The 24,027-nt window shown below is 40.0% G+C and overlaps 1 protein-coding gene across 5 annotated transcripts; it reads left to right on the top strand.

Annotated features, from left to right (window-relative positions):
- Positions 1-665: 665 nt before the first annotated feature.
- Positions 666-23,551, top strand: MPP3 (membrane palmitoylated protein 3). 5 transcript variants are annotated; one of them, XM_015651195.3, is made up of 19 exons: positions 666-897; positions 3,699-3,803; positions 5,039-5,157; positions 5,636-5,713; positions 7,690-7,770; positions 8,303-8,443; positions 9,361-9,442; positions 10,253-10,338; positions 11,768-11,842; positions 12,803-12,999; positions 14,584-14,648; positions 15,800-15,820; positions 17,539-17,580; positions 18,024-18,188; positions 18,880-18,960; positions 19,260-19,353; positions 20,092-20,173; positions 21,024-21,143; positions 22,049-23,551. In XM_015651195.3, the coding sequence occupies exons 2-19, from the start codon at positions 3,779-3,781 to the stop codon at positions 22,229-22,231; spliced, it is 1,737 nt and encodes a 578-aa protein (XP_015506681.1). In that variant the 5' UTR covers positions 666-897; positions 3,699-3,778; the 3' UTR covers positions 22,232-23,551. The 5 variants fall into 5 exon arrangements, with proteins under 5 accessions (XP_015506681.1, XP_015506682.1, XP_015506678.1 ...); XM_015651196.3 differs by having other exon boundaries at positions 668-897; positions 22,052-23,551; XM_015651192.3 differs by having other exon boundaries at positions 670-897; positions 20,092-20,200.
- Positions 23,552-24,027: the final 476 nt, after the last annotated feature.

The raw sequence follows: 24,027 nt of genomic DNA, 5'->3' as shown, positions 1-24,027 counted from the left end.
GCAGCATCCTCTGAGTCTTGCCATGCACAGCACACCTGGCAAAAGCCAGCTGTGAACACACTGGGTGCTGAGAGGAAAGATGTGTGCTAATGTCTTCACAAGCAATTTGATGGGGGAAGGTTTGGGTGTTAAGGTCTCTGCGAACTTTGGGCAGCAGGTTTGTTACAGAGCACACACAGCTTGGCTCCTGAGATAGACAGAGCCCTGCACAAGGATCATCGTCTGAACTCTGGGGTGAAATGCCAGGTTCAAGGGGGGATAATGGGGTAGGTGTTCGGGAACGCTGCACTTTCCTGGTACCTCAGCAATGGGGAAAGGAAGGGGCAACCTGCACCCGGGGGTTTGGGATTAAACAGAGGCTGGGATAAAAAGGACCCTCTGAGAGCCCGAGAGAGAAAAACCCGTGGGTATGTGCCCCGGTGGACTCTCTCCCGTTATTCGAATGAAGCTGAAGGACTCCTCTGTCTCCTTTTTTGCACCTAAACCTTTGGCATGTTGGATTTTCCTGCCAGTCCCCGCGGATGACTCCAACAAGGGGTCTCTGGAGGCCGGCCCGAGGCAGCGCCCAGGTCCACCCGGAGCTCCCCCGGGAAAGCCGCGGCCGGAGCCGCCAGCTCTGGGGCGAATCCCCGGAGCGGAGCTGGCAGGCGCTGCCCGTGACGGGGCGCTGCCACCCCGATCGCTGCGAACCGCCGCCCCGGGACGATGCAGCCGCCCCGGGACGATGCAGCCGCCCCGCAGGCCACGGCAGCTCGGAGGAGGGAGGCAGCGAGGGAGGCGTGCGTGGAGCGGCTCTGAGGGCGCATGAGCGAGGTGCGCAGCAGGCTGCGGGCAGCTCCGCGCCCGGCCGGGGCAGCGTCCAGCGCCGCAGGAGCCCAGCCCGGGCCGCTCCCGCAGGTAACGGCGGCGGGGGCAGCGCCGGGCCTGGGGCGCGGTGCGGGGCTGCACAGGCGGGCGGGCGGCGCCATTTTGCGGCTCATCGGGCCGGGCTCCGGTGCCGCCTCAGAGGCGTGAGGGAGGCCGCGGGTGTGCTGGGCGTGCCTGGGGCTCGGTCCGGGGTCAGCGCCCGAGGCCGGCCCTGGGGGATGTGGGCCCGGAGGCTGCGGGCCCGGAGGCTGCTCGGGAAGCAGGTCGGGCAGGGCTGTCTCGCTGCTGCCGTGCGGGAGCTCGGGGCCGGAGATGCCTCGCTCCATAGGCGGTGGAGCCGTGAGGAGGTGTGGGCCCGCAGGTATCGCCTCCGGCAGGGTCGGCGGGAGCCGGGCTCGGTGGAGCTCCCATAAAGCTCTCTCGGAGCGGGACAGCCCTTGGCGGGGTTTGCTCTGGCCGCGGGTGTCAGGCGGGTCCCTGCATGGCCCGGGGGGTGCCCGGGGAGCCCCCGAGCGCTGGGCCGGGAGCTGCCCCCTGACCTGGGCGCTCGGAGCAAGAGCCCGGCCCCGCGGTGCCCAGCAGGGAACGATGTGCGGTTTTATCCATGCTTCGGTCAGCCAGCAGAGTCGTGGCTTTTTCCCTGCTAGGTACGGTACCCTTCACTCCGGTTTAGATAGGAGGAGAAAGGCTGTGTGGCCATCAGCAATCACCTATGGCCCCATTAGCATCCTGAAGTGTCTTCTGACCTAATTGCTAGGGCGATGTGAAATGGTAAACAGCAGCTGCTTTCTGAAAGCAGCTACAGCTTTGAATGATACAATCTACATTACAGAAGCTTTATGTTGTAAACATGTGAATCACGATAGGTTTGTTCTGCAAATTAATGGGGATATGTCATATTACGCTTCTGTTTCATCTCCTGCTTTGACCCTATGGCGAGCAAAAGTTCAGTTTATTTAGCCCTTTCCGAGTATTAACAGATCTTTTTCTAGGTAAGAAAGGTGCTTCAGGCATTCAATCTTCGGAGCAGCTGGGCAAGGATATGTTTGAAAAATGAATTAAGGTTTAGATAGATATTTTTAAAGAGGAAAAGTGTATTTGAGCCTATTGGTACTATAATGATGAGAGAACAGATTCATGGTTTTGAGACCCATCTTACAGAATATCACATGCTGGGGATGATTTTAATACCTCTGAGAGCCAGCCCTAGGTATGGAATGCTTTTCATTCTTTGGAGTGTTCATTCCAGGCAGTTCTGTGTAACGGGATTTTTACAGAGCATGGAAGATGCCTCTAGGGGAAACCTCCATTTTGATTGCTGTGCCTAACTCGACTAATTCTGCTGCTCCTGAGTTGGCTGTCAGGTTTTTAAGATGCTGAAATGTGTGTTTTCAAGATTCCTGTGTGGGCTGTTTTTTTCACTAAGAATCTATGAAAAAACTTGGCTTTTCGTGGGGTTTGGTGCTAAATGGGTTTGACTGTAGGAAACACACATTGATGCAAAGATGAAGCATGCAATTAAAGTTCTATTTCTTAATAATTTGAGAAGATATAAATATGTGTCAAATGAAATGCCTTAGTCAAGGAACCAAAGCAGTTGAATGAACGGCCCATAAATTTCTTTTGGCATGAAGTATGTGTTTGTGAGTGAAATGTTTATTTCTTCTAAGCAAAAGGTAATAAGAGTGTCTGAATGAAGGTATGATATATATAATGCACTGGTGTACAATCCATGGATTAGAGTGACATTTCAACACCCAGTTTATTTACTTAGAGAACTCCAGTTATGTTTTGATGCCCAGATGGATTAATTAAATATTTTATTAATTGTAGTGGTAGAGAATACAGGGTGTAAAACACAGGTGACTGTTGAGCTTAATATTTCACTATGTTGTAGAGAAACTCAGGAATCTAGAAAATTCTCAGTAAGTAAATGCTAGTTTCCCATGCAATACTATGGTATTTTCAGGCAGCTAATCTCAAGAAAATTTGATTTGGAAGACTATCAAACTTGTTTCAGTCAAAATATCAGAGACTTATCTACAAACAGAAACACAGGGAGCATCCTTTTTTGTATTCAACAAAGAGTTGGAGTATGTGTGCTGTTAAGGAAGTTTATTTTTATGCAGGTATTAGTCCAATGAATTTTATAAGCATGAACAAGATTGTAAGTGCCCTGAAACACAATGTTTCATCTTGGACTGGCAATTATACACACAGATTCAGTTTTGCTTTTTTTTAAATTAAAAAAAAAAATTACTCTGGAGTAATTTGCTCTCAGTGACGAGAGAAATCTGTAAGAGAAATATCTAAAGCAATTTCTGAGCAGTGGAAGTAGCTTTATTTTTTATAACATGCTTAGTACCTGTGATCAAGGTTGGTAGAGTGACAGTCCTGCCAGCTTTAAGGAGCTGCATGTAACTGTGGCATGGTCTTCATCAGAACCCCAGGGACCTGGACATTTCTTTGAGATGTGCTTTTAGGAAGCCCCAGCACATCTTGTGATGTTGCATCTTCCTTCATCCTCTATTTCTGCATGTGAAGTTTTCCAGTGCTTTTAAACATCCCTTCTCTTCTGTTTTTTCAGACAGTTATCCAGACCTGTTAAAACTGCCTCTCTTGACAGATATTCTCTTTAGCCTCAGCTTTATCCAAGATACAATATGGTTATTACATAACCTAATATTTTTCATTTTGTTACTTGCATAGCAGAATAACTGCAGAATTCTGCTTGATTCAGGTTAAGCTGAAAACTTGAAAAATTGCTATTTTTACATGCCTGACATTTTTCTTGCATGCTTGAGCTTAGGTATTATGTTTGTTTATTTCAGGACTACCTCCGAATCACAGTCCAGAAAAAAGAAACAATCCAGTTGGTTTTAGTTGAACTTTTGTCTCTAAGAACAAAGCCATGCCAGTGCTTTCAGAGGACTCAGGTAACTCAAATGCGTGATTTCAACAGAGCAGTGACTGAAATCTTATCATAGGTGTTTCACACATAAAATTCATTCAAATTGGAGTAAAATGTAATAGAATTAAGATCACTCAAGTGGAGCTTTTTAGCAATTACCTACAAGAAGGAAGGTGGAGTGTAAAAGGTGAACATTAATAAAGTTTGTGAGGAAACAGTTTCCTAAGAACCCTAGAGCACCTGAATCTATTTTGATAGACCTGAATCTATTCTGATAATCTCCTGTAGGCAAAGTTGGACCTCTCAATATTAAAGATCAGCCCATATACATTTGCTGCTTGCTGTGTCATTTCTTAATATTTTCTGAACAGGGGTTGGTAAGGTTTATTAATCCTTTTAACTTAAAATAAGTGACTTTGTTCAAGGCTGCTTTGCCAGCTTCCCCAGTATGCTGCCCAGGGGAAAGTCAGAGATATTAAATGATGCTTAGGGTTAAAGTAGAAGTGAGTTTGAGCCTTCTGGATCAAAATCCACTTTAAGGTTCATGGAGAGAATAGCCACAGGAATAGATTTAAAACCCCCTCCCCTTTTTTTTTTCTTTTTTCTTTTCATATTTTGTTTTGGTCTTGTCTTCCCAGATATTGTTCACTAGGAGAAATCTGGTATTTTTCTGGCCCTGTGTACTGCAAGATTTGGATATTGGTGATTTAAACACTTTTTAGAAAACTAGCCACAGGCCTTGATTCCACCACAATGGAAATCTACACCTGTCCTTTCTTCCTCTGGTCAGACCTGGCTTCTTACAGGTGCCTCAGGGGCAGAAGGGGCAGGATAACACTTGTAAGCAAAGTTACTGGGGAAGTAGAGCTGCTACCTGTGCAACAAAGAAGATTGTTCAGTCATTTTGAGAGCTTGCTGTGGCACTAAAAATTCAATTTGTAAGAAGGAAATGAAGGGTTCTGGAAACAAAGTGTAATAAACATGAAGTGGGAAACATGAAAGTTTGTTTTTTTTTTAAAAATACATATTGCTTTGTTAGCTTTTGTCTTAATATGTTGCTGTGTTTGCCACTTATGAAGGGAGTGCTGCAAAGTTTATAAATAAACACAAGATAAACACAAGATCAACACAAGTCTCTGCAAACTTGGTGATCACCAATGTGGTGCCCAAGTAACTGTAGTGGCTGTTAAGTCTGCAGTAGATGGTCCTGTGAGAAATGCTGTGTGCAATATTTTTGTTCTGTCCTGAATCTAAATTTAGGATTGCATGAAACTTTGGCCCTTTTGACATCTCAGCTAAGACCTGATTCAAATCACAAAGAGGAAATGGGATTCCTTAGGGATGTCTTCAGTGAAAGGAGTCTCAGCTACCTCATGAAGGTAAAAGTTCATATTTATTTATGTACACTCTCCTTACAATTTACTTTTTCTCTGTTCCCTTGATTTATCAACCATTTGCTTTGCCAAACTTTTTTAAAGAATTCTGTACCAACCAAAGCATATTTGTGTTTAAGAACAAACAATAATTTTGGACAATTAGCATATTTTGTTCAGAAATATTTTTTTCTGCTCTTCTTGCTAAAATGAAGATACAGTGGCCTTGTAGCTAAAAAGTAGTATGAAATACCTTCAATTTTTCCATTATGCTCCTAAAGTCTTTACAGATTTTCTGACTGTCTGAAACTACCATGAGCAAAAAGAAAACTAAAATACTCCTAAACAAAACAAAAATAACCCTAAGAGAGAATATTTTTCTCAAATAAATTACGTGCCTTAAATAGAAAAGTATTTCACTGTAGGTATATTTAGAAAGTTTTGTGTCTCTGTGTAGAAATATCCCTGAATAATCTTTTTTCAGATTCATGAAAAACTGCGTCATTATGAAAGACAGAGTCCAACTCCTGTTTTACATAGTGCAGCAGGATTAGTTGAAGATGTGAGTAAAAATTTCTTGTCTTGTAATTTTCCTATTATTTAAGCCTGCTTTTCTAACAAATCAAAGCTTTGCAATTGTACTATATGTGAACATATAGAACATATAGATATTTCTTATCTTCCCCAACTGTCTTTGTAATCTGTTGGCCATGATTAATCAGGGAAATGAGAGCTCAAAAATACCAAGTCATTGAATGTCTAGTGAAGACAGACACATTCAGGCAGAAGGAAAGGATTTTATTAATGACCTTCCTAAGGGAGAGGCTGCAAAAAGCATTCAGATCTGTCTTGGCAATAGGCTATCCCAGCTGAGCATTCAGTCTTGTATTCAGACTTAAAAGCATTACAACCCAGGCAGCATTGCTGTTGACACAGAGTGGTTTGGGTCAGAGGGACCATGAAAAGTGATCAGAGGCAGGCTCACTTTTCCCTAGATCAGATTGCTCACAGCCCTCTTTATCCTGATTTTGAGCATTCCCAATGGTGGGGCATCCCAAACTTCTCTTGGCAGCTTTGTTTCCAGCAGCTGTTTCCAGCATTTCATCATGCAGATGTTCTAGCATCTCACATAAAAAAAATTATTCCTTATATCCTATCTAAATCTGTTTTTTTTCAATTTAAAGCTGCTGGCCCATGTCCTGTCACTACAGGCCTTGGTGAAGAGCTTTTCTCTGTCTTGTAAGCCTCCTTTATGTGCTGAACAACAGCAGTAAAATCTCCCCCAAGCCCTCTCTTCACCAAGCTGAACAATCCCAACTGCTTCATCCTTTCCTAGGAGAGGTGTTCAGCCCTCTGAACATTTTCATGATCCTCCTGTGGATGCACTAGAACTGGTCTGGGACCTCTGGAGCTGCCCACTGTGCTCTCAGTGATGGGGTCACCTCCCCTGACCTGCTGGCCCTGCTTCTCTTCATGAGGTCTGGGATACAGTTGACTTTAGACTGCAGGCACACATTGCCATCATGTATCTGATGTTTCATCTACCAGGATCCTCAGGTCTTTCTCCTGAGAGCTGCTCTCAATCAGTTCATGCCCCAGTCTGTTCACAGAGCTGAGTTGTGTCTTAGATTTGTGTGTGACACAATGCCATGTGTCTGTGAAGTGAAATTTACTCTGCATTTGCTGGCTCTTTACATGCACCTAACATAGTGTAGGAAGGGGCAGAGGAAGGTTTGGGATCTGGAATATCTCCCTTTTTCAAGTCAGGAGACCCCAGTGTCTCACCTTAACATGCAGCACATCCCCTCTCCCTGTTCCCACACACAGTGTACCACCTCCACAAAAGTTTCAGCATTGCTACCTGTCAAGTCATATAAAATTTCCATCTTCAGAATAGCAGAGAAGCTTTTTATAGAACTATATGACTTGCCTGTTTAGAACTCTTAACAGGTAAGGAAATCTCTTTTGCCTTATCCCATTTTCCCTTCCTTCTTTCTCCCCTGCTTTCTCTCTACTCCCACCCACTCAGCCCAGTGCAGAAGTGCCTCCATTATTTCTCTAATCTTTTGTTTAAAATGCTGAGACTCCAGGGCATATTTTGGTATCCAGGTTTTGCAGGGGAACAAGGGAAGTTGTGTTGCACATTCCACACAGGTAATATTATGATTGCAGAAAGGTTTAAAGTCTTTTATCAAATAGTACAAGCGCAAGAGTCTTGTTTCAGGTATCATTTGCCTGTTCCATATAGAATTTAAAATTTCAGAACTTGCTCCTGAAATTATATTGATGGAATAACTCTTAAAATGTATGTTTAGGGAATATGATTCCTAATGTTGTCTTTTGTGCTATCTGATAAAAACAGCTGAAGAAACTTTGGTTTCTTTCAGGTTTTATGCTCTATGGACTGAGATCAGTTTTGATTTGTTCACACTACTTTGATGGATGATAGATGTTAGCAAACACTCAACAGAAATGTAAATACGTGATCTTGTTTGGTGGACTCCTTTAATTTTGGGATTGTAAATTTTTATTTTAAAGGTAATAGAAGAGTTGCAGACAGCACCAGTGAATAATGAAGAAAAAGAGCTGCTTCAGCTGCTGTCAACACCACATCTCAGGGTAAAAACCACATTGGGAACCTTAATGAGACGCCTTTGCAGAATTGGGATAGAACATTTTGTAACAGAAAAGTTACATAGAAGCCTCCTTAGGAGAAAGGAAAAGCCTCCTGCAAACTTCAGTTCCAAAGGGATTTCCTGCAGAGACCTTAGGAAGTGAAGGAAATTGAAAAGAGACAGCTTTCCTGCATAGTGCACCATGCTGTCTTCCATTCCTCCCTTCCTTACTGTTTTCTGAGGGACCAGAAAAGGAGACTTGCTTTTCATAGTCCCCTTAATTTTTTGTTTGGCTGAGCTTTGTTCTTGCCTGTATTTATTTTAAATATTGCCATATACCAGTATGAATTTTATGTATATGTATGTATACCAGTATATAGTTTATATGATGGGTAAGGTGATTGCTAAATCTTTTTGGAGGATTTGTGGTGAGGGCAGAAAGGAGGAGGTTTAATTTTTCTATAATACTGGAATCATGAGAATGGGAATTGTAATATTACTCCATTACATTACTGTTTTTTATTTCCTTTATGCAGGCAATGCTTGTAGTACATGACACTGTAGCACAGAAGAACTTTGACCCAGCTCTTCCACCTCTACCTGATAATTTTGATGATGATGATTTTGATGAGGAATCAGTGAAAATTGTTCGGCTAGTGAAAAATAAAGAACCCCTGGTACATATTAGATCACCCATCTCATAAAACTTTATAGTGCAAGAGTGTTATTGTGAGTATGGAGGAAATACTTGAAGATATCATCAAGTAGCCTTCAGAAACTTGGAGTGTTCTGAAGCTTGTAAAGTAACATAAAAAATAATTTGGTAAATGATAAATGCACCTTCACAATTTTGCATTTAGGTGCTTTATGGGCAGAGTTTACAATCCCAGTTAGCACAGGAAACACAGTGAAGAAACTGTATGTTGAAGCAGTTGTACTGATTATATGTATTAATTATTTTCATACATTCAATGTCTTAATGTCATGCATGAAGTCAGTGATGTATGGTGAGTATGTTTGATACCTGTATATAAGCATTGTATTGTCAAGGTCCTAATTTTATACAAATGGAAATGGAAGAACAGATTTCCTAAGGGAAAACGGTTGTATTGGGAAAGAAATCTGCTTTTTTGTGTATCACTGTAGTAGAAGGGAGCAGTAACTGAATTCCTGATTAAAGCTTTGTATTGCCAGCAGAGCAAGGAGGAGGGGAAAAAATCTAATTACTTGGCTTTTGTTGTTTTTACATATAAAAGTGCTGACTGTTTTGTATAAAGATTCAGAAGAGAAGGAGAAAGAATTTGTTACAATAAGCTCTTTTGCACACTTGAGTGACTTTGATGACCACAATAATGCAGGAAGTGTAAGCACTTAGAGAAGTCAGCAGCAAGGAAGGTGGGTGCACCTTCCCATAATCACTTGGCATGAGCAAAACTTCATTAATGGTGGAAATCATCAAGGAAAAAGAGGAAATCTGTAGAACAAATTAATTCCAGTTTAAAAGACATAATAGCATAAACATTATTTCACTGGTTGCTGAATTCAGGGCAAATTTCTTACATTTTTTTGGGGTGGGGGGTATGTTTTGTTTCAGGGAGCTACCATCAGAAGAGATGAACATACAGGAGCTGTGATTGTAGCAAGGATCATGAGAGGTGGTGCAGCTGATCGCAGTGGTATGATTGCAGTAGTACATTTCTGAAGTTGCATTTGTAAACCTCTGAAGTTTCCTAAGCATGCTCTTAGCATTTCTGTATTTCATCAGTGATCTGTTAATCTAGTTACATATGTTTTTTATTAAAATGACCATTAGGAAAAAATGAAAACAGAGATGGAAGAAGTATATTTGAGCTTTGGAGGAAAGCAAAGAATGTTTTTTACCTTTAATCTAATAGCTTGGTTTATTCAGTGTATCATGTGTTGTTTTCTGTTTGCTTTACTGAGAAATTATCTAATGTCAGTTAACAGTAGCTGTATATATGACAAGTACAGCATTTCTTATTGAACTGAATAAACAAACATAAATCTTGTAGAACTTCTTCATGGCTTGTTAAAAAAAAAAATGAGTCTAGCATTCTTTCTGTGAGTGTGAAGTATTGATCTGTCATTGACAGACATGTCATTCCTGCCCTTACAGTCAGCAGCATGTCTCCTGACTTCAGAAGATTTGGTCATACTCATGAAATTATTCCAGTTTTGCATATTTAATACTGATCCAAATAGTGATTTTCCAGAGTACCTTGCCACAAGTTGCCAGTCTGCATGCTGCTCTGCTTTGAGACTGCACTGCATGGGAAAAAAGTGCCATAAGGAATAAAGGCAGGAGGCTGTGAGGCACATTTCCAACAAAGGCACTTGGCTTTGGTACTAAATCCAGTCTGGATGAGGGAGGAGAGGAAGTACCTGCTAATGATTTAGGCTGGACATCAGTGGAGAAGTGCTTTCCAGTCTCTAGACCTATTTTAATTTACTTACCATCTTTCCAGGTCTTGTCCATGTTGGAGATGAACTAAGAGAAGTCAATGGTATTACTGTGCTTCACAAACGACCAGAAGAAATAAGTCAGATTTTGGTCTGCACTGATTTTCATTTCAAGATCTTTTCTGTTTGGTGATCTAGTAATTACAGTAGATGATGAAATTTAACCATGAGTTTAAAATATAGATGCAATCCCTGCTTGTCTTTGCATTAAGAGTTTTTCTTCTCCCAGTGGATTAGTCTTCTCCTTTTGACTTCAGAAACTTCTGCGAACTGGATTGGTACCAAGTAAGATACAAATACAAAGTTAACATGTTGCTCTGTCAAGAACTTCCCTTTAATGCTTTGTTTATGACAAGCAAACTGCAAATTATAAATACATTCCTAGAAGATGATTCATAATGTGGTATGTTAGGAAGCTGAAGAGAGTCTTGTCCATGTGTTCAGCAGAGCTGTCAGTCTGTTCTTTACCAGCAGCTTCCTGGTGACATGAGCAACTCCTTGCTTCAAGCTTCTCTAACATGAATTTCCACAAATCTTGGTAGAAAGTGTTGTGGCTTTTAAGCTTTTTTATCTCTGACTTCCCTCTTGTGGAGTGGCTCCCCCTTGTCTTGGTGTGGAGTTAGGGACACGGGAAGGAGACTGCCATCAATTCCATCACCTAATTTCAGTTTAGATCAAATAATCCCAAGTAATGCCAATGACTGCTTTTAACTTGGGGGGGCCAAGGGTGTCAAAACCAGTTTGAAATAGTGTGTAAAGTTTTATCTGTGGGGATATTGAGATGCTATTTATCTGTCCTGTGTAATTTCTAATTACATATGTCCCATGTGAGCTAATGCCTGAAGTGTAACACTTTCCTTTTTGTGGTTTATCTTTTGAAGAAAAGCTACAAATGTTTGTCTGTGTTTGCTTTTTCATCTGTGCAGAATTGCAGGCTTCTCTACAACACAGTTCATCTCATGCAAAATAAGGCATCTAAAACATATGATAAACCCATTCTAGATTTCTGAAGGACCTAGAAATGCTTTTTAGTTTACTATAACTAATAATTGTAATTTCCTAGCAAAGATTTCTAGAGTGAAAGTAGGTGTTTATTTTGTAGATGCTTACATTTCACTAACAAGTTAGCCACTCTATGGAGTAATCATTTTTCAGTGCAGCACTTTAAAATCATTAGTCTGCAAAAATTTAAGTCAGTGTTGTACTAAAGCCACAGAAGTATTCAATGTCCTGTGAAGTGTAGCACAGAAATTAATGCAATTGCTAAAAGCAAACAAAGGAATTTTAATGCAGGTCTTAATATGTTTTAGCCAAGTAACTGCTGTGGATGTCTCCATGGGCAAAACACTGTTGTAGAGTCATGGAACATCCTGATATTCTCTGTAATGCAGTTAAATAGTGGATTAGCTTGGCCTATTAGAGTTCTGAGAAGGAGACAGCTACTAGCTCCTTAACTTGAATAGTCTGCATTGTATCCTTGTCCTGCTTTCAAAGTAAAAAACCATTTTTGTTTTTCTCAGGCTCAGTCTCGAGGGTCAATAACATTAAAGATAATTCCAGCCATCAAAGAAGAAGATCGTCTGAAAGACAGCAAGGTATGCAGCTGAAATAGAGGCACATCTTTACATCCCTGTAAATGCAGCATTCCTGCTGCTCCAGTGGAAGTGCCACAGACACATAATTGAGCTACAAAGAGGAGAGTGCTTTCTTGTGCAGTACCCTTCTCTTCAGCAGAATTACTTGCATGACTCTTCTGCTCTCCATCTTGGCACATGTTCTTTTATAACATTTCTGAAATCCTGCCTCTTCTTTTTTCATTTGTGTAATTAAATTTAGTGTTCTGCTGTCTCCTCTCACCATGGCAGCTGCAATCTGTCCATTATCTCTGGGCATTTTGCCACTCACTTGAGTGAAAATGGACCTCTCTACAAACAGAGCTGCATTCACCATGTGATGCCATCAGCCCACTTCATCTGCCCTACCTGATCAGCAGTAATTTAATGCTCAACTGGTCCCTCATAGGATTCCTCTGGCAGTCTCTGCTTCCCTGCTTTTGCTTGCTGAACTTTTCCTTGAAGCTCACAAATCACTTTCTGAAGTGGTTCTGCTGTTATGTGTTAAATAGTGTTAATACACAAATCCAAAGTTGAATAGTAGATCTTGATGCATTAAAGGAACATTTTAAGGACAGTGTTTACAGCTAGGCAACTTTGCCATAAATCCATTTCTATTGTTTTCTTGCTCTCCTAATTTTTTTTCAACCATTTCTGTATTGTATTTTGTATTTAATGTAGATTGTGATCTGTGTTTCTTGGAACTTTGGTCTTTTGAGTCTCATGTTCCACAATTATGAAATATAATTACTGGGTATGTGCTGGGAAGTTAATTTAGTTTTCTGCATAAGCTGCTAGGTGTCTGTTTTTTTAAAGTGCTTGAAGGAGGGATAAAGTGTATGTACAGTTAGCAGTGTTAGCACTGGGGAAAGCCTTTCATGGGCAGATATTTGAAATTCCAGACAGGACAAGAAGAAATGACATGTTAACTTTCTTTTAAAGGTGTTTATGAGGGCTCTTTTCTGCTATAACCCCAAAGAAGACAGAGCCATTCCTTGCCAGGAGGCTGGGCTGCCGTTCAAAAGGCGACACGTGCTGGAAGTTGTGAGTCAAGATGATCCCACGTGGTGGCAAGCCAAGCGTGTTGGGGATACCAACCTCAGGGCAGGCTTGATCCCCTCAAAACAGTTTCAAGAAAGGTTTGTCAGCAAAGATTACAGATATTGTTTGTCTTCCACATGTATGTAGTGTCACTATATTGATATATTGATTTTGTGCTGGGGTTTTTCCACAGAAAATAAAGGGCATGGTCATGCCAGGGTAAATACAGCTGCTCAGGGGAAAGTGCTAAAAAGCTTCACCTTCTCCAATGATATAATAAACTTTTTAGCTTGATTTGGGTGTTTTGCCATTGTCTTAAAGCTTTGTAACACAAGGACAGACACACTTGCTAAACAAACATGTATGGAAAGAAATGCAGAATATCAGTCTCTTAACCATCTTGGCTTATGGAGACACTGTATTTCACAGCCTTGTACTTCCACAGATTTACTGTAATTATTTTGAATTTATGCACATAAAACCTGATCTTTCTTTTGGCTCCTAAGAGAGTATTTACCTTGGACTGAGATACCTTCTAGAGCTTGAAGATTCTGTTTTCACAGCAAGATATGTGTAGCTTCTAAAGCAAAATATCCCTCAGTTATTGTCTTTATAGTACAGAAGTCCTATATTTGAGAAGGAATCTGTTTTAAGTTACTGGTCTCACTTTGTGATTCTTACTGCAAATCACTATAAATGTCTTCTTTGGATTGTAGGTGTTACAGAGGGGGTACCTAACAGTTGAACCTGCATGATTTCCATAAGGTTTCTAATTGAGGTCTTGGCTCCACTGCATGAAAGCTCCTTTGAAACATTAGGCAAATTCTGCCTCAGCAGCTGTTTCCTTCTTCCTGGTCATGCATATATGTCAAAAAATGCTGCTGCAGTGCTGCACTGCAGTCTTTTCCATTTTTGAGAGGTTGTAAACATGTAAAAAGATGTACATGTAAACATGTGAAAAGTAGGAATATAGAAATTGTTTCAGTGTCTTTTCCCTGAGTGACTGTGTAAATGCCTGAGCAGCATCTTATGTCTGTTATAAATATTGCAAAAAAAAACACCTGTAAAGAAATTGTGGCTTCAATTGCCAACAGCAAGGGGTTTCTTGAGGGTTTGATTTTTGTGCTGGATTGTTGGGGTGGTTTTGGTGTTGGGTTTTTGGTGGGAGGTGTTGAGCAAATAGGAATTTGATAGGATCTGGTTTGTGATTTTAACACTTAAGAAAATTTCACATGATACTCTGTTCTTACATTACCACACAAGCTGGGTGGCTTGGTTTGTTTACTAGTAAATAACAGAAAACTTGAAACTGATCTGGAAGAAGGTGGGTGATTTCTATGTGTGCATAGCTGCAGTGACTGCTTTGGACAAAGGTTAACTGGTTTTCTTAATGTTGCAAAGAAAGATCATGTGGGCAAAAGGGAAATAGAACAAAAAAATGGATTGATAACCTATTGATTTCTGTGCTCTGGTATATGAAAGCATAAAATGTTTTAGAATCTTCATTCTCTTACCAGTAACAATCTAAGTCATACTTTTAAATAGTTGAATCAGAGACATTTTAAATATTTTAAGAAAAAGCATGATTTCATTCTTTTTTTTCTATGCTATGTTTATAACATGCTATAAATTCTCTATAATTCTGGGTTTACATATCTAAAATACAATTATTTCCTATTCAGGAGACTGACTTACAGGAGAACAGCAGGCACTCTGCAGAATGCCAGAACTCTGAAGAAACCATTATGTAAGTCAGTTCTGTTCTTTCAGTGATGTTTTAATTGATACTGAGGTCTCATTATTTTTCTGTCATTCCAATAATGATGTGTTTGAGTGTATTTCACCACTGATTGATATTTGGAATACAATCTTCCATTGGTTGATATGCATGGACACAAGCTGCCACGGGGGAGGATTTGGGTTTGAGCTTTATCCAGTGTTGCTAGTGCTTGTTGTTTTAAAAAATCATAGCTATCCCTCTCTTCCTGCTCTCAAGAACATGAGGCCTTTCATATTCTGATGCCTTAAAATTTGCTAGTGTTCACACTTTTTCTGTGGTTTGGAACTTGAAAGCTGCAAAAATAACCCAATGCATACTTCTCAAAATTCTTATATGAGTGCATGAAGCTAAACTCATGAAAATAAAGTGTAGCTTTAAGGAGGATAAAAATCACTGGAGCTGGAAATACAATCTGTATTTCAGGCTTAATGTTAGAGAGCTGGTATTAAGTAGACTTGAGAGTGATTGTTGTTTACAGCTCTGAAGTCTCTGTCACTGAATTATTCACAAAACATCTGCTTGTGAGGGAATTGTTAGTAAGTGCTGGAAAACTGAAGATGTGATTACCCCAAAATGTGTTTCTGTTGCTCTTGGGTGCTTCAGCACAGGCACTGTTGGTGTGGGGGGAAGCCTGTGACTGTGTGCAGCCAGGATTGTGCCACCCTCATAACAAGGATTATGGAAATGGTCCCTTTTGAGTATTAGAAGTGAATTTCTGCCTTTGGTGCATGATGAGATACAGATATTCTCGTGCTACAAGGAGGGAGGATGCTCAATCAAGTAATAAAACAGTATTACTGATTTAAATGAAGCTTTTCCAAATTAGTTTCCATTACATTCAAATTAGGAGATATGTAATGAGGAGTGCTGCTTAAGCTTTATCTCAGATGTTTTCAAAACAATTAAGCTGATAACTGGTTTTAATAACTACATTTCAGCCCAGAATTCTTTCATCAGTTGATAAGGAGGGTATTGTATTGCAGTACTTCTTTTATGATAAAAAAGCCTGTTAAACAAATTAAATCAAAAGAACCTTTGTTTCCATTTGCTCTAATTTTGCTCAATTATTTGTCCATCTGTTAATATCATCCCAACTCTGCCTTTCATGCTAACTATAGATGATCAGTCTTCTGACAAAGGTAGGTGCTCTCCTAACTCACTTTCTGTCTGAATATGAACAGCCAATGTATTTTCTAAAATACTGCTATGATTCCAAAGGGAACAATAGATATATTGTTCCTGGGAGTTTTTCTTTGTGAATTATTATTTAAATTAATCTAATTCAGATTGATGACTTAAGTAATGGTAACTTCCAAATTTGCTTCCAATTCAAGAGAAAAGATTTATCTTCTGAGATGTATTTTACATGTTCTGTAGGTTTCTGAGTGAGGTTCAAAGACTTGCAAGTTAAATGCAATCTTTGTATCTGGTATGTTTAAAAAATAAGGAAATATTGGGGTTTAACATTTTAGGGCACCATTTCAGTCCTAAGTGATTTGTCTTCATTGTTCATTTGGACTGTTTTCTGTATTATTTTCATTATGAGCAGCTCTCTTGGGCTTATGCAGCTTATATCATGTACAAGCTGCCTTTCCAAATATCAGATATTCCCTTTTGAATTCCATATGCTGTGATTTTTTTTAACATTACAGTTGCTTGTTGATATTCATATTCCAAGTCTTAATATTCCATCAACTTTGATGAAAGTACTAATCATATTCTGTAATTAGAGTCTAGCAGTCATGGCCAGCTGTCAAAGCACGAGTCTGAAAGAGCCTGCCTTGAACAGCAGAAATAAACAAACAGAACAGCTCTGATCTTAGCTGTGGATTGATGTTTCTATTTTTTCAAAATGTAGGCAGAATGTTTTGAGAGCACACATTGACATTTCATGATTACACACCTGCATGCAGCTATTCATTAAAAACAAAGCCCTCTCTTGACTGGCACCTTTGGTGAAAGGTATCAATGCTATATATTTTTGCTTATGATTGGGTTTATCCCATACACCACCACCTCAAAATGAGTAGAGTTCTGTAAATATTGCAAGGGCACAGGTGCCTGAATGTTAACAAACATCCCTCTTTCAGGAAGTATGAGAACTCAGTATTTGTCTTAGGATTGCAGTGTGTTTTTTTGCAGATAAGCATCATGGTTTTATTATGCACACTTTTATGGGCCTTGGGGCTGGTTCTGATTTGAAGAGGGACAGGTTGGGGGTTTTTAATATTGTATTTTACATACATACATATGACCAAAGAAATGAAATTGGCAAATCTAAACCAGTACAGCATCAGATCTTTATTTTTTTAATAAAGAATTAACAAGCAATGATAATTTACCTTGGTCAAAATGAAGGGGGTTAGAGTTCATCTTTATCATTTCTGATCCCCCTTTTTCAAGCCCACATGATAATGAAATATCAGAAAAGGCAACTTCCTTGCATAATCATACTCATTTATAAAGGTCTTCATTTAAAAAAAGAGCTCTGTGTTTGTGGAGACTTCTTTTTTACTTAAGCCTGAGTATCATACTTTTACCAGCAGCACTAATCAAATGTCATGAATGCTGAAAAGCATCAACTCTGGGCACTGTAAATACCAAGATATAAAATCCTCTAGTTCAATATCAAAGCCAAGGATTTTTTCAAATATAAACCACTAGCCAAGGCAAGTTTTTTTTGGTGTCAGCAGTGATTATGTTAAAAATGGATGTGCAAACAATGCAGATATAAAATTTGTTTCTTTGCCAATGAGCCAGACTTGTATCACACACATTGTCTAAGATATTTCCTTCCTCCCTGTCACTCTCCTTTCCCTGTGCCCTACCCCCCATTTCCTTGCTTTTTAATTTACAGAGGACTGTGACTGTGAAGGATATTTCAATGGACACTACATAGGTGAGTAAACAAAACACTGCACCTCTTCCTTAGCACACCCACCCCAAAAAACCCAGATCCAAAATGAAAACAAAACAACCCCACTATAAACCCCCCAAAAAAACCCCACCTCCACATTAGAAAATTAAAGCTGGACTATTTAAATTAACTCCCCATACATTCATAAACTATAATCATAAACAGCTTCTCTTTGAAGAGGCATAATCTGACTTTGGCATAACCAATATTTGGCAGTTAAAGTTGTGTGAGAGGGATTTTAGTATAGATGGGGTGTTAGGTTTCCTGTCCCATATGCAAACATCTCTCCTATAATCTGAGCACATACACTGATTTGATCATAAACAAAATTTGTGGGAATAACTCACATTTGAGGACAATAACTTGTAGCTGAACAAGCTGAACATCTGGATAAGTGGGGACATGTCCATGTGTTTTCTGCACAGCTGGTTTACGCAGGAGCTTCAGGTTAAGTCGTAAAGAGAAGGAAAACAATGCAAATGAAGGCAAGCAAGCAGAGCAGGCAGATGGAGCAGAGTTCCTGACATATGAAGAAGTCACAAAATATCAGCAGCAGCCTGGTGAGCAGCAGAGGCTGGTGGTTTTAATTGGTAAGATACCCAGTTGGTTCAAAATTTTTCACATTTCTCCCTGTTCCCTTACCCTGCACTTCCAGAGGCTTTTTTTAGGTGTTTGGTTTGGGGGTTTTTGTGGTTCTGGAGTTTTCTTAAAAAAATATTTTTCTGTTTTTTGTCAGAACTCACTCTTGTATTTTAAATTACATTAAAAAACAAAAAAGGAAAAAAAAAACAAAACAAGGAATCAAACTCACCAAATCCTTCTAAAAATATTGATACAGGACTATTTCTAATTTTTCTGATTCACTTTCCTTTGGTTTTCACTCCAGTGTTTACTTAGGCTGTCAGAACTGTTGATGAAGAGGCAGATGCTAGAATTATCTAACAAGGTTTTGTATGCAATTTTAATTCTAATTATCAGCCTTGTGCTAAGCCAGTTTCTCAGGATGCCCTAAAATTCAAAGGTATCTCCTAGAACAGACTGCTAAGATCACAGATTTTCTGATTCAGTGTCTGCAAGGTGATTGTCCAGCAGTTGTTCAGATAATTAAATTTGTTCCTGATGATGTTCTTCAAAGCAGAATTTGTTTTGTCATGAGTTCTCTCATGAAGAGGTTTCTTCAAGCACACTCCTGAATTATATTATTTATGTGAAACTGTTCTATTTATTTTCTGCTGTGTTTCATTTCACACAGAAATCTATCAGTCAGTTTTATTTTATTAGGTTGTTTGGGGGCCAAATTAAGTGAGCTGAAGCAAAAAGTTGTGTCAGAGAACCCCCAGGAGTATGGTGTTGCAGTTCCACGTGAGTAAAATTTACTGACTTGTGTTTGTTGCATCTTTATTCCATAAATGCTGTCTAATGAATATCATGCCACCAGCACTAATGATAATTTGTGTTCTGACTATTGATTATATGCATATTTTGAAGTACTTCAATTTTTTTTTTCTCATTGTAATATGCTGTGTTTATATTTTGTTCATTTGAATTTGCCACTGTGTAACTTCCCTGTTTGAGGTTGTGAAAATGTGACTGGAACTAAGTAGAGAAAACGTTTGCAAAGTCTGATCCATCTCCCATGTCTTGCTTCCCTTCTCTTCTAGACACAACAAGGTCAAGGAAAAGTCATGAGAGAGAGGGAGTAGAATACAATTTTGTTTCTAAGCAATCCTTTGAGACAGATGTGCAGCAAAACAAGTGAGTTAATTTTAAAATACTGGTATAATTTACTATTTAAAAATATTGCTTGTTCAGTTTTACATCACATGAATACCAAAATCAGGTGACAAATTGGACAAGGTATATTAGGAGGATTCAGCTTTCTAAGTAAAAACCTCTTTATTGAGTCTGGACTCGTGGAGCAAACTCAAACATTTAGCTGGAAGCAATTAAGGAATAACATTAATTGGAGGATCCTGAGTTAGAATTGAAACCTCCATAAGTCTTAAAATTGGTGAAAGTGACAGATACTTAGTTGGGCCTGATAACTCTGTTTAATATGATGGGTAAAAAGTTTTATTCCCCAATCTCCTTGAAAGTGTGTGGCAGAGTGAACCTGTGGTTATACCAGACTTTCTGGGAGCTCAAGCATGTTTCCTCAAAGTTCAGACCTTTACTAGTCTCCCAAAAGATGGGAGAATTGCAGTCCATTTCCTTTCCAGCTTTGTTCTATTTTCTGTAAAAAATATCCTTTCTCCTTCCCCTTTTTGTCAGTAGTGCTGATGAGCTATTAGTGATACATGAAGAATTGCTACTAAGCAAGGAAGGGAAAAAAACGTGGAAAAAATGAAATTCCTACCCACACCCCCCTGGTTTTCTGCCCCTCTCCTCCCTCTTTGACTGCTGTGACTTCAGGAAACAGCTATCAACTGTTCTAAGTTAAATATTCTTCATATTTTTTTGTAGCTGGTATTTAAAAATGTATTGACTTTTTAGATTTGTGGAACATGGAGAATACAAAGAAAACTTGTACGGTACAAGTCTGGAAGCAATCCGGTCTGTGATGGCCAAAAAGAAGGTTTGTTTGGTGGATGTGGTACCTGAAGTAAGTTCTGCAGCTTATTTTAAAGAATGCAAATATGATTTACTGCTGCCTGAGCAGAATAGGGCTCTTGGGGAAGCAGTGCAGTGGTTCCAGTTCCTACATGTCCAGCTGGGACAGCCTGGATGTCTCTTCAGGAGTCCTCACTGTGGGACTTTCCCTTGCTGTAGGACTGATGTGCATGCCTGGCCCAGCCTGCTCAAGAGAGAATACTTGGAAAAACATGGCTTTTTTCATTCTAGTTCTGATTTTAAAAACACTGGCCATAGCACACCCACAGCCACCCAAGGCTCTCATTTGTAGGATCTCAAAGATACAGTACCAGTTTTTGGGTGCAGATACAGAATAACATCATCAATCACCCCAGGACAGGAGCATTGCAAGCAGTGCAAATAGATCAGCTCTTCATACCTCCATTGAGTTAATACTTGTAGTTTTGATTCAGATTTTGTAACTGGGCTAGGAAAAGGCCTGTGGTACTACCTCAGATGAATTCTAAGTTTAAAATTTGCAGTGTTTGGCTGCTTAGGTGAAGCAAACCATAACTTGTCCATGAAGTCAGGTTTTTTTATACTTTCCTCAGTATTTTTTGCCCCTTGGAATCAGTGCTTTTCAAGCCATGCTCCATGCACTCTGCTGTGCCAGCCAGGACACTGGCAGGAGCTTTTGTTTGAAGAGCAAAAGATTTCTGAGGTCACATGTGTAGGACACAGGACTTCACAGCACAGAGTGTCAGCCTGTACTAGTGAAACTACTGAAACCAGTTTGGGTCTGTCATTGACATGTAACAAAAAGAAATCTGGTAACAAAAATCTTCTGTTCACAGGCAGTAAAGCATTTGAGGACTCCTGAGTTTAAGCCTTATGTTATCTTTGTGAAGCCTCTCATTTCAGAAAAGAAAAAACATGCAAAATCTCACATGTCAGAAGAAATCTCATCCCCCCTTGTAAGTATTCCAGCTTCTAATCTCTTCTTTTTAGACATGAAAGGAGTATTTGGGCTAGCATTTCTAGTAAATGAAGGATCTCCTCTTTTATAGCAAGAGTTAAAGTGGGGCACTAAGTAGGTCCTGTAGCCTTTCAGATGGAACTTCAGAATGGAATTTTTATTCCTTCTATACTCAAGTCTTAAAGTCACATGAAGCCAAGTGCCAGTCTTCCATATGGATCTGGGTACCTCATCAAGGCTGCAGCCAGGAGAAGCTGCTGCTGAGCTCAGATAAACCAGCAATCATTTTACATTTCTGATGAGCAGCCCCATCAGATGGTGATGGCAGCTGTTTCTTATATCCCCAAAGTGACACCCACACCAGTGTGAGTTTCAGTGGTGTGCACACAAAACCCAGTGTGTGAATGTCTGATGAGGATCAAACCTGGATCAGCTGCAGATTGCTGTAAATCTGAACTGAGGGCATAAATGTCATTGCTTTGGGTAACCTGAACTCTAAATGTGTATGTTACACAACTTAGGTCACTTGGTAAGTTTTTGTGTAAGCCCTCAAAAATACTGAACTTGGGGCAGTGCATGCAGCATTCCTTTTCAGCTTTTGAGGATATGCTTCCCATATCTTGGGTTAGGCAGCAACTCTAACTACATAAAATGAACTGTAACCATTTTATGACCCTTCTGTAACATATTTCCCCCCCTTCCCTGAGGCCTCTTGCATTTTTTGGAACAGCCCATTAGCATGCTGCTCCATGATCTCAGTTTTAATATCTTCAATACCTTTTCCTAATGGTAGCAGCTTTTGTTACATGTTCTCAGAGTGATGACTCATTGTGCTAAGATACTTTAAAATGCTAGCAGCCAGAAGGACATGCTGTAAATTTCACACCAACATGTGTTGATCAGCAGGATGAAGAACAGCAAGAAATTATTAATTCAGCAGCATTCATTGAAGAGCACTATGGCCATTTAATTGACACTGTACTGGTGAAAGAAGATCTCCAGAGTGCTTGTAATGAGCTGAAAACTGTTTTAGATAAACTAAACAAGGATTCATTTTGGGTGCCAGTCAGCTGGGTTAGGTCATAGCTTGGTACCATGTTTAAGGGAAAGACTGTATAAAAATGCTTTGTAAATACATGAATTAGAAAAGGGAAGTATGTTGAATTTGCTTCAGAACTGCTGGTGTTACCTAGAAGGCAATAAATAAAGACTGTATGAGGAAAGACTAAACAAAGTTACAAGCTGACACTGCCTTTCTGAGTCAGAATTTTGAATAGCAGCTGTCATTTAGAAGTCAATACTCAGGCTCAATAAGCCAGTCCAGTCTTCTACTGATCTTTAGACTGGAAATAGTGCATTTTGTTAGAGTGGTGTTTCACAGAGGCTCCCACACACCCAAAGCATTTTGTGCTGGGACACTGACAAATGGAAGGTTTGACCTTTGGCCACAATTCTAGCCACAAATTTTGTGACTGGAGTTAAAACCTCAGTACCTGTTGGGAACAAGCTCCTTCAGCTGGGTGGGAAGTGTTCTGTGGAGAGTGGTAACACCATGCCAGCTACTCAGAAGTTCAGCTGGCTGGCTGGCCAGCAAAACATGCTGCCCTTCACACAGAAGCATTAATTGCAAATCCTTCCCAGTTTGGCACTAAGAACTGGGTCAGCTGTTGAAGGGTTTTTTTTATGTCCATCACATTTCCCAGTACTCCAAGTTGTCTTGCACAGGTCACAGGTGTGAGTCTGCTAATCCACAGCTTATGCCCACTTTCCCAGTCACAAAAACAACCTGTGAGTGTACCTGTATGACTGGCCAGCTCATAAAACAGATTTTTATAGTGTATGTGAAAACAACTGCATATGGTTCTAAAACAGGACAGTTTAGAAGCTTTGTTTCTGCAAACATCTTTGCCTGTGCTAGCTGGTGGGGACACAGCCTTGACACCAATGGAACAGCTCCAAAAAGGGCACTAAAAGGAGGAGCTACAGCTCAAAATCATCATCCTTCCAGCATTTCTGACTTCTGTTCCAAATCTGGTAAAGGTTTGCAGAGCATCTAATTGGCCTGAAGAAGAAAACTGTTAGAGGACCTTATATATATTTGAGGAGACTTGAATATACAATATTTTTGAGTGGGTCTTAGGAGGATGCAGAGCTGATTCTGGAAGTAGCTGTGCTTTATACTTGGGGGATTTAAGGGGAGAGCATTGTACAGGTGCATGTTAGCTGTAACTAGAGTTCCTGTTTTCACTTGCCTGCTGAGGTCTGATGTTTCCTGTGTATTGTGCCCTTTAAACAAGACCTTTTGGTGTACCAGTCTTGTTCCTCATATCTAACAGTAATATGTTATTCTTGTTCCATGACATTTAGCAGAACTAAAAGTTGCATATTAAAAGCACATTTCTTACATACCAGTGTCACTGAATCTACATTATGTCAAACCTAAAACGTTGTGTAGAAGAGTCACCCCCATCCATCTTCTCCACCCCCATCCATCCTCTCCAAATGGCAAATTTCATGTGTGGTCCTGCCCAGGGGAATTGAGGTTCTGCTCCCAGTGCTACAAAAACAAGAACTGGGACTCACCAGTTCAGGTCCCTGCACTTGTCAGTGCTGCAGCCTGGTGGCACAAGGACTCCTCCACCTGCAGTGGGGTGTCAGCTCTGCAACCATGTGCCAGCACACCCCCCCAAAAAGGGATTTGGCTTCTTAGAGAGACAATTTGTGACAGATGTACCTTGATGTTATGAAAACCTGAGTGAAATATTAAAAAAAACTATTTCAGAAATAGCATTTCAAACTAAGCCATTTTATGAAAATAATAAATGGCCAGATTGATCTCAGCCTAGGTCTGTATTTCAGGTTACAAACAGATTTTTATAGTC

This window comes from Parus major, chromosome 27, assembly GCF_001522545.3.
Source record: "Parus major isolate Abel chromosome 27, Parus_major1.1, whole genome shotgun sequence".
NCBI lineage: Eukaryota > Metazoa > Chordata > Aves > Passeriformes > Paridae > Parus > Parus major.
The sequence above is the reverse complement of the archived record's forward strand: the minus strand, read 5'-3'. Positions and strand labels throughout refer to the sequence as shown.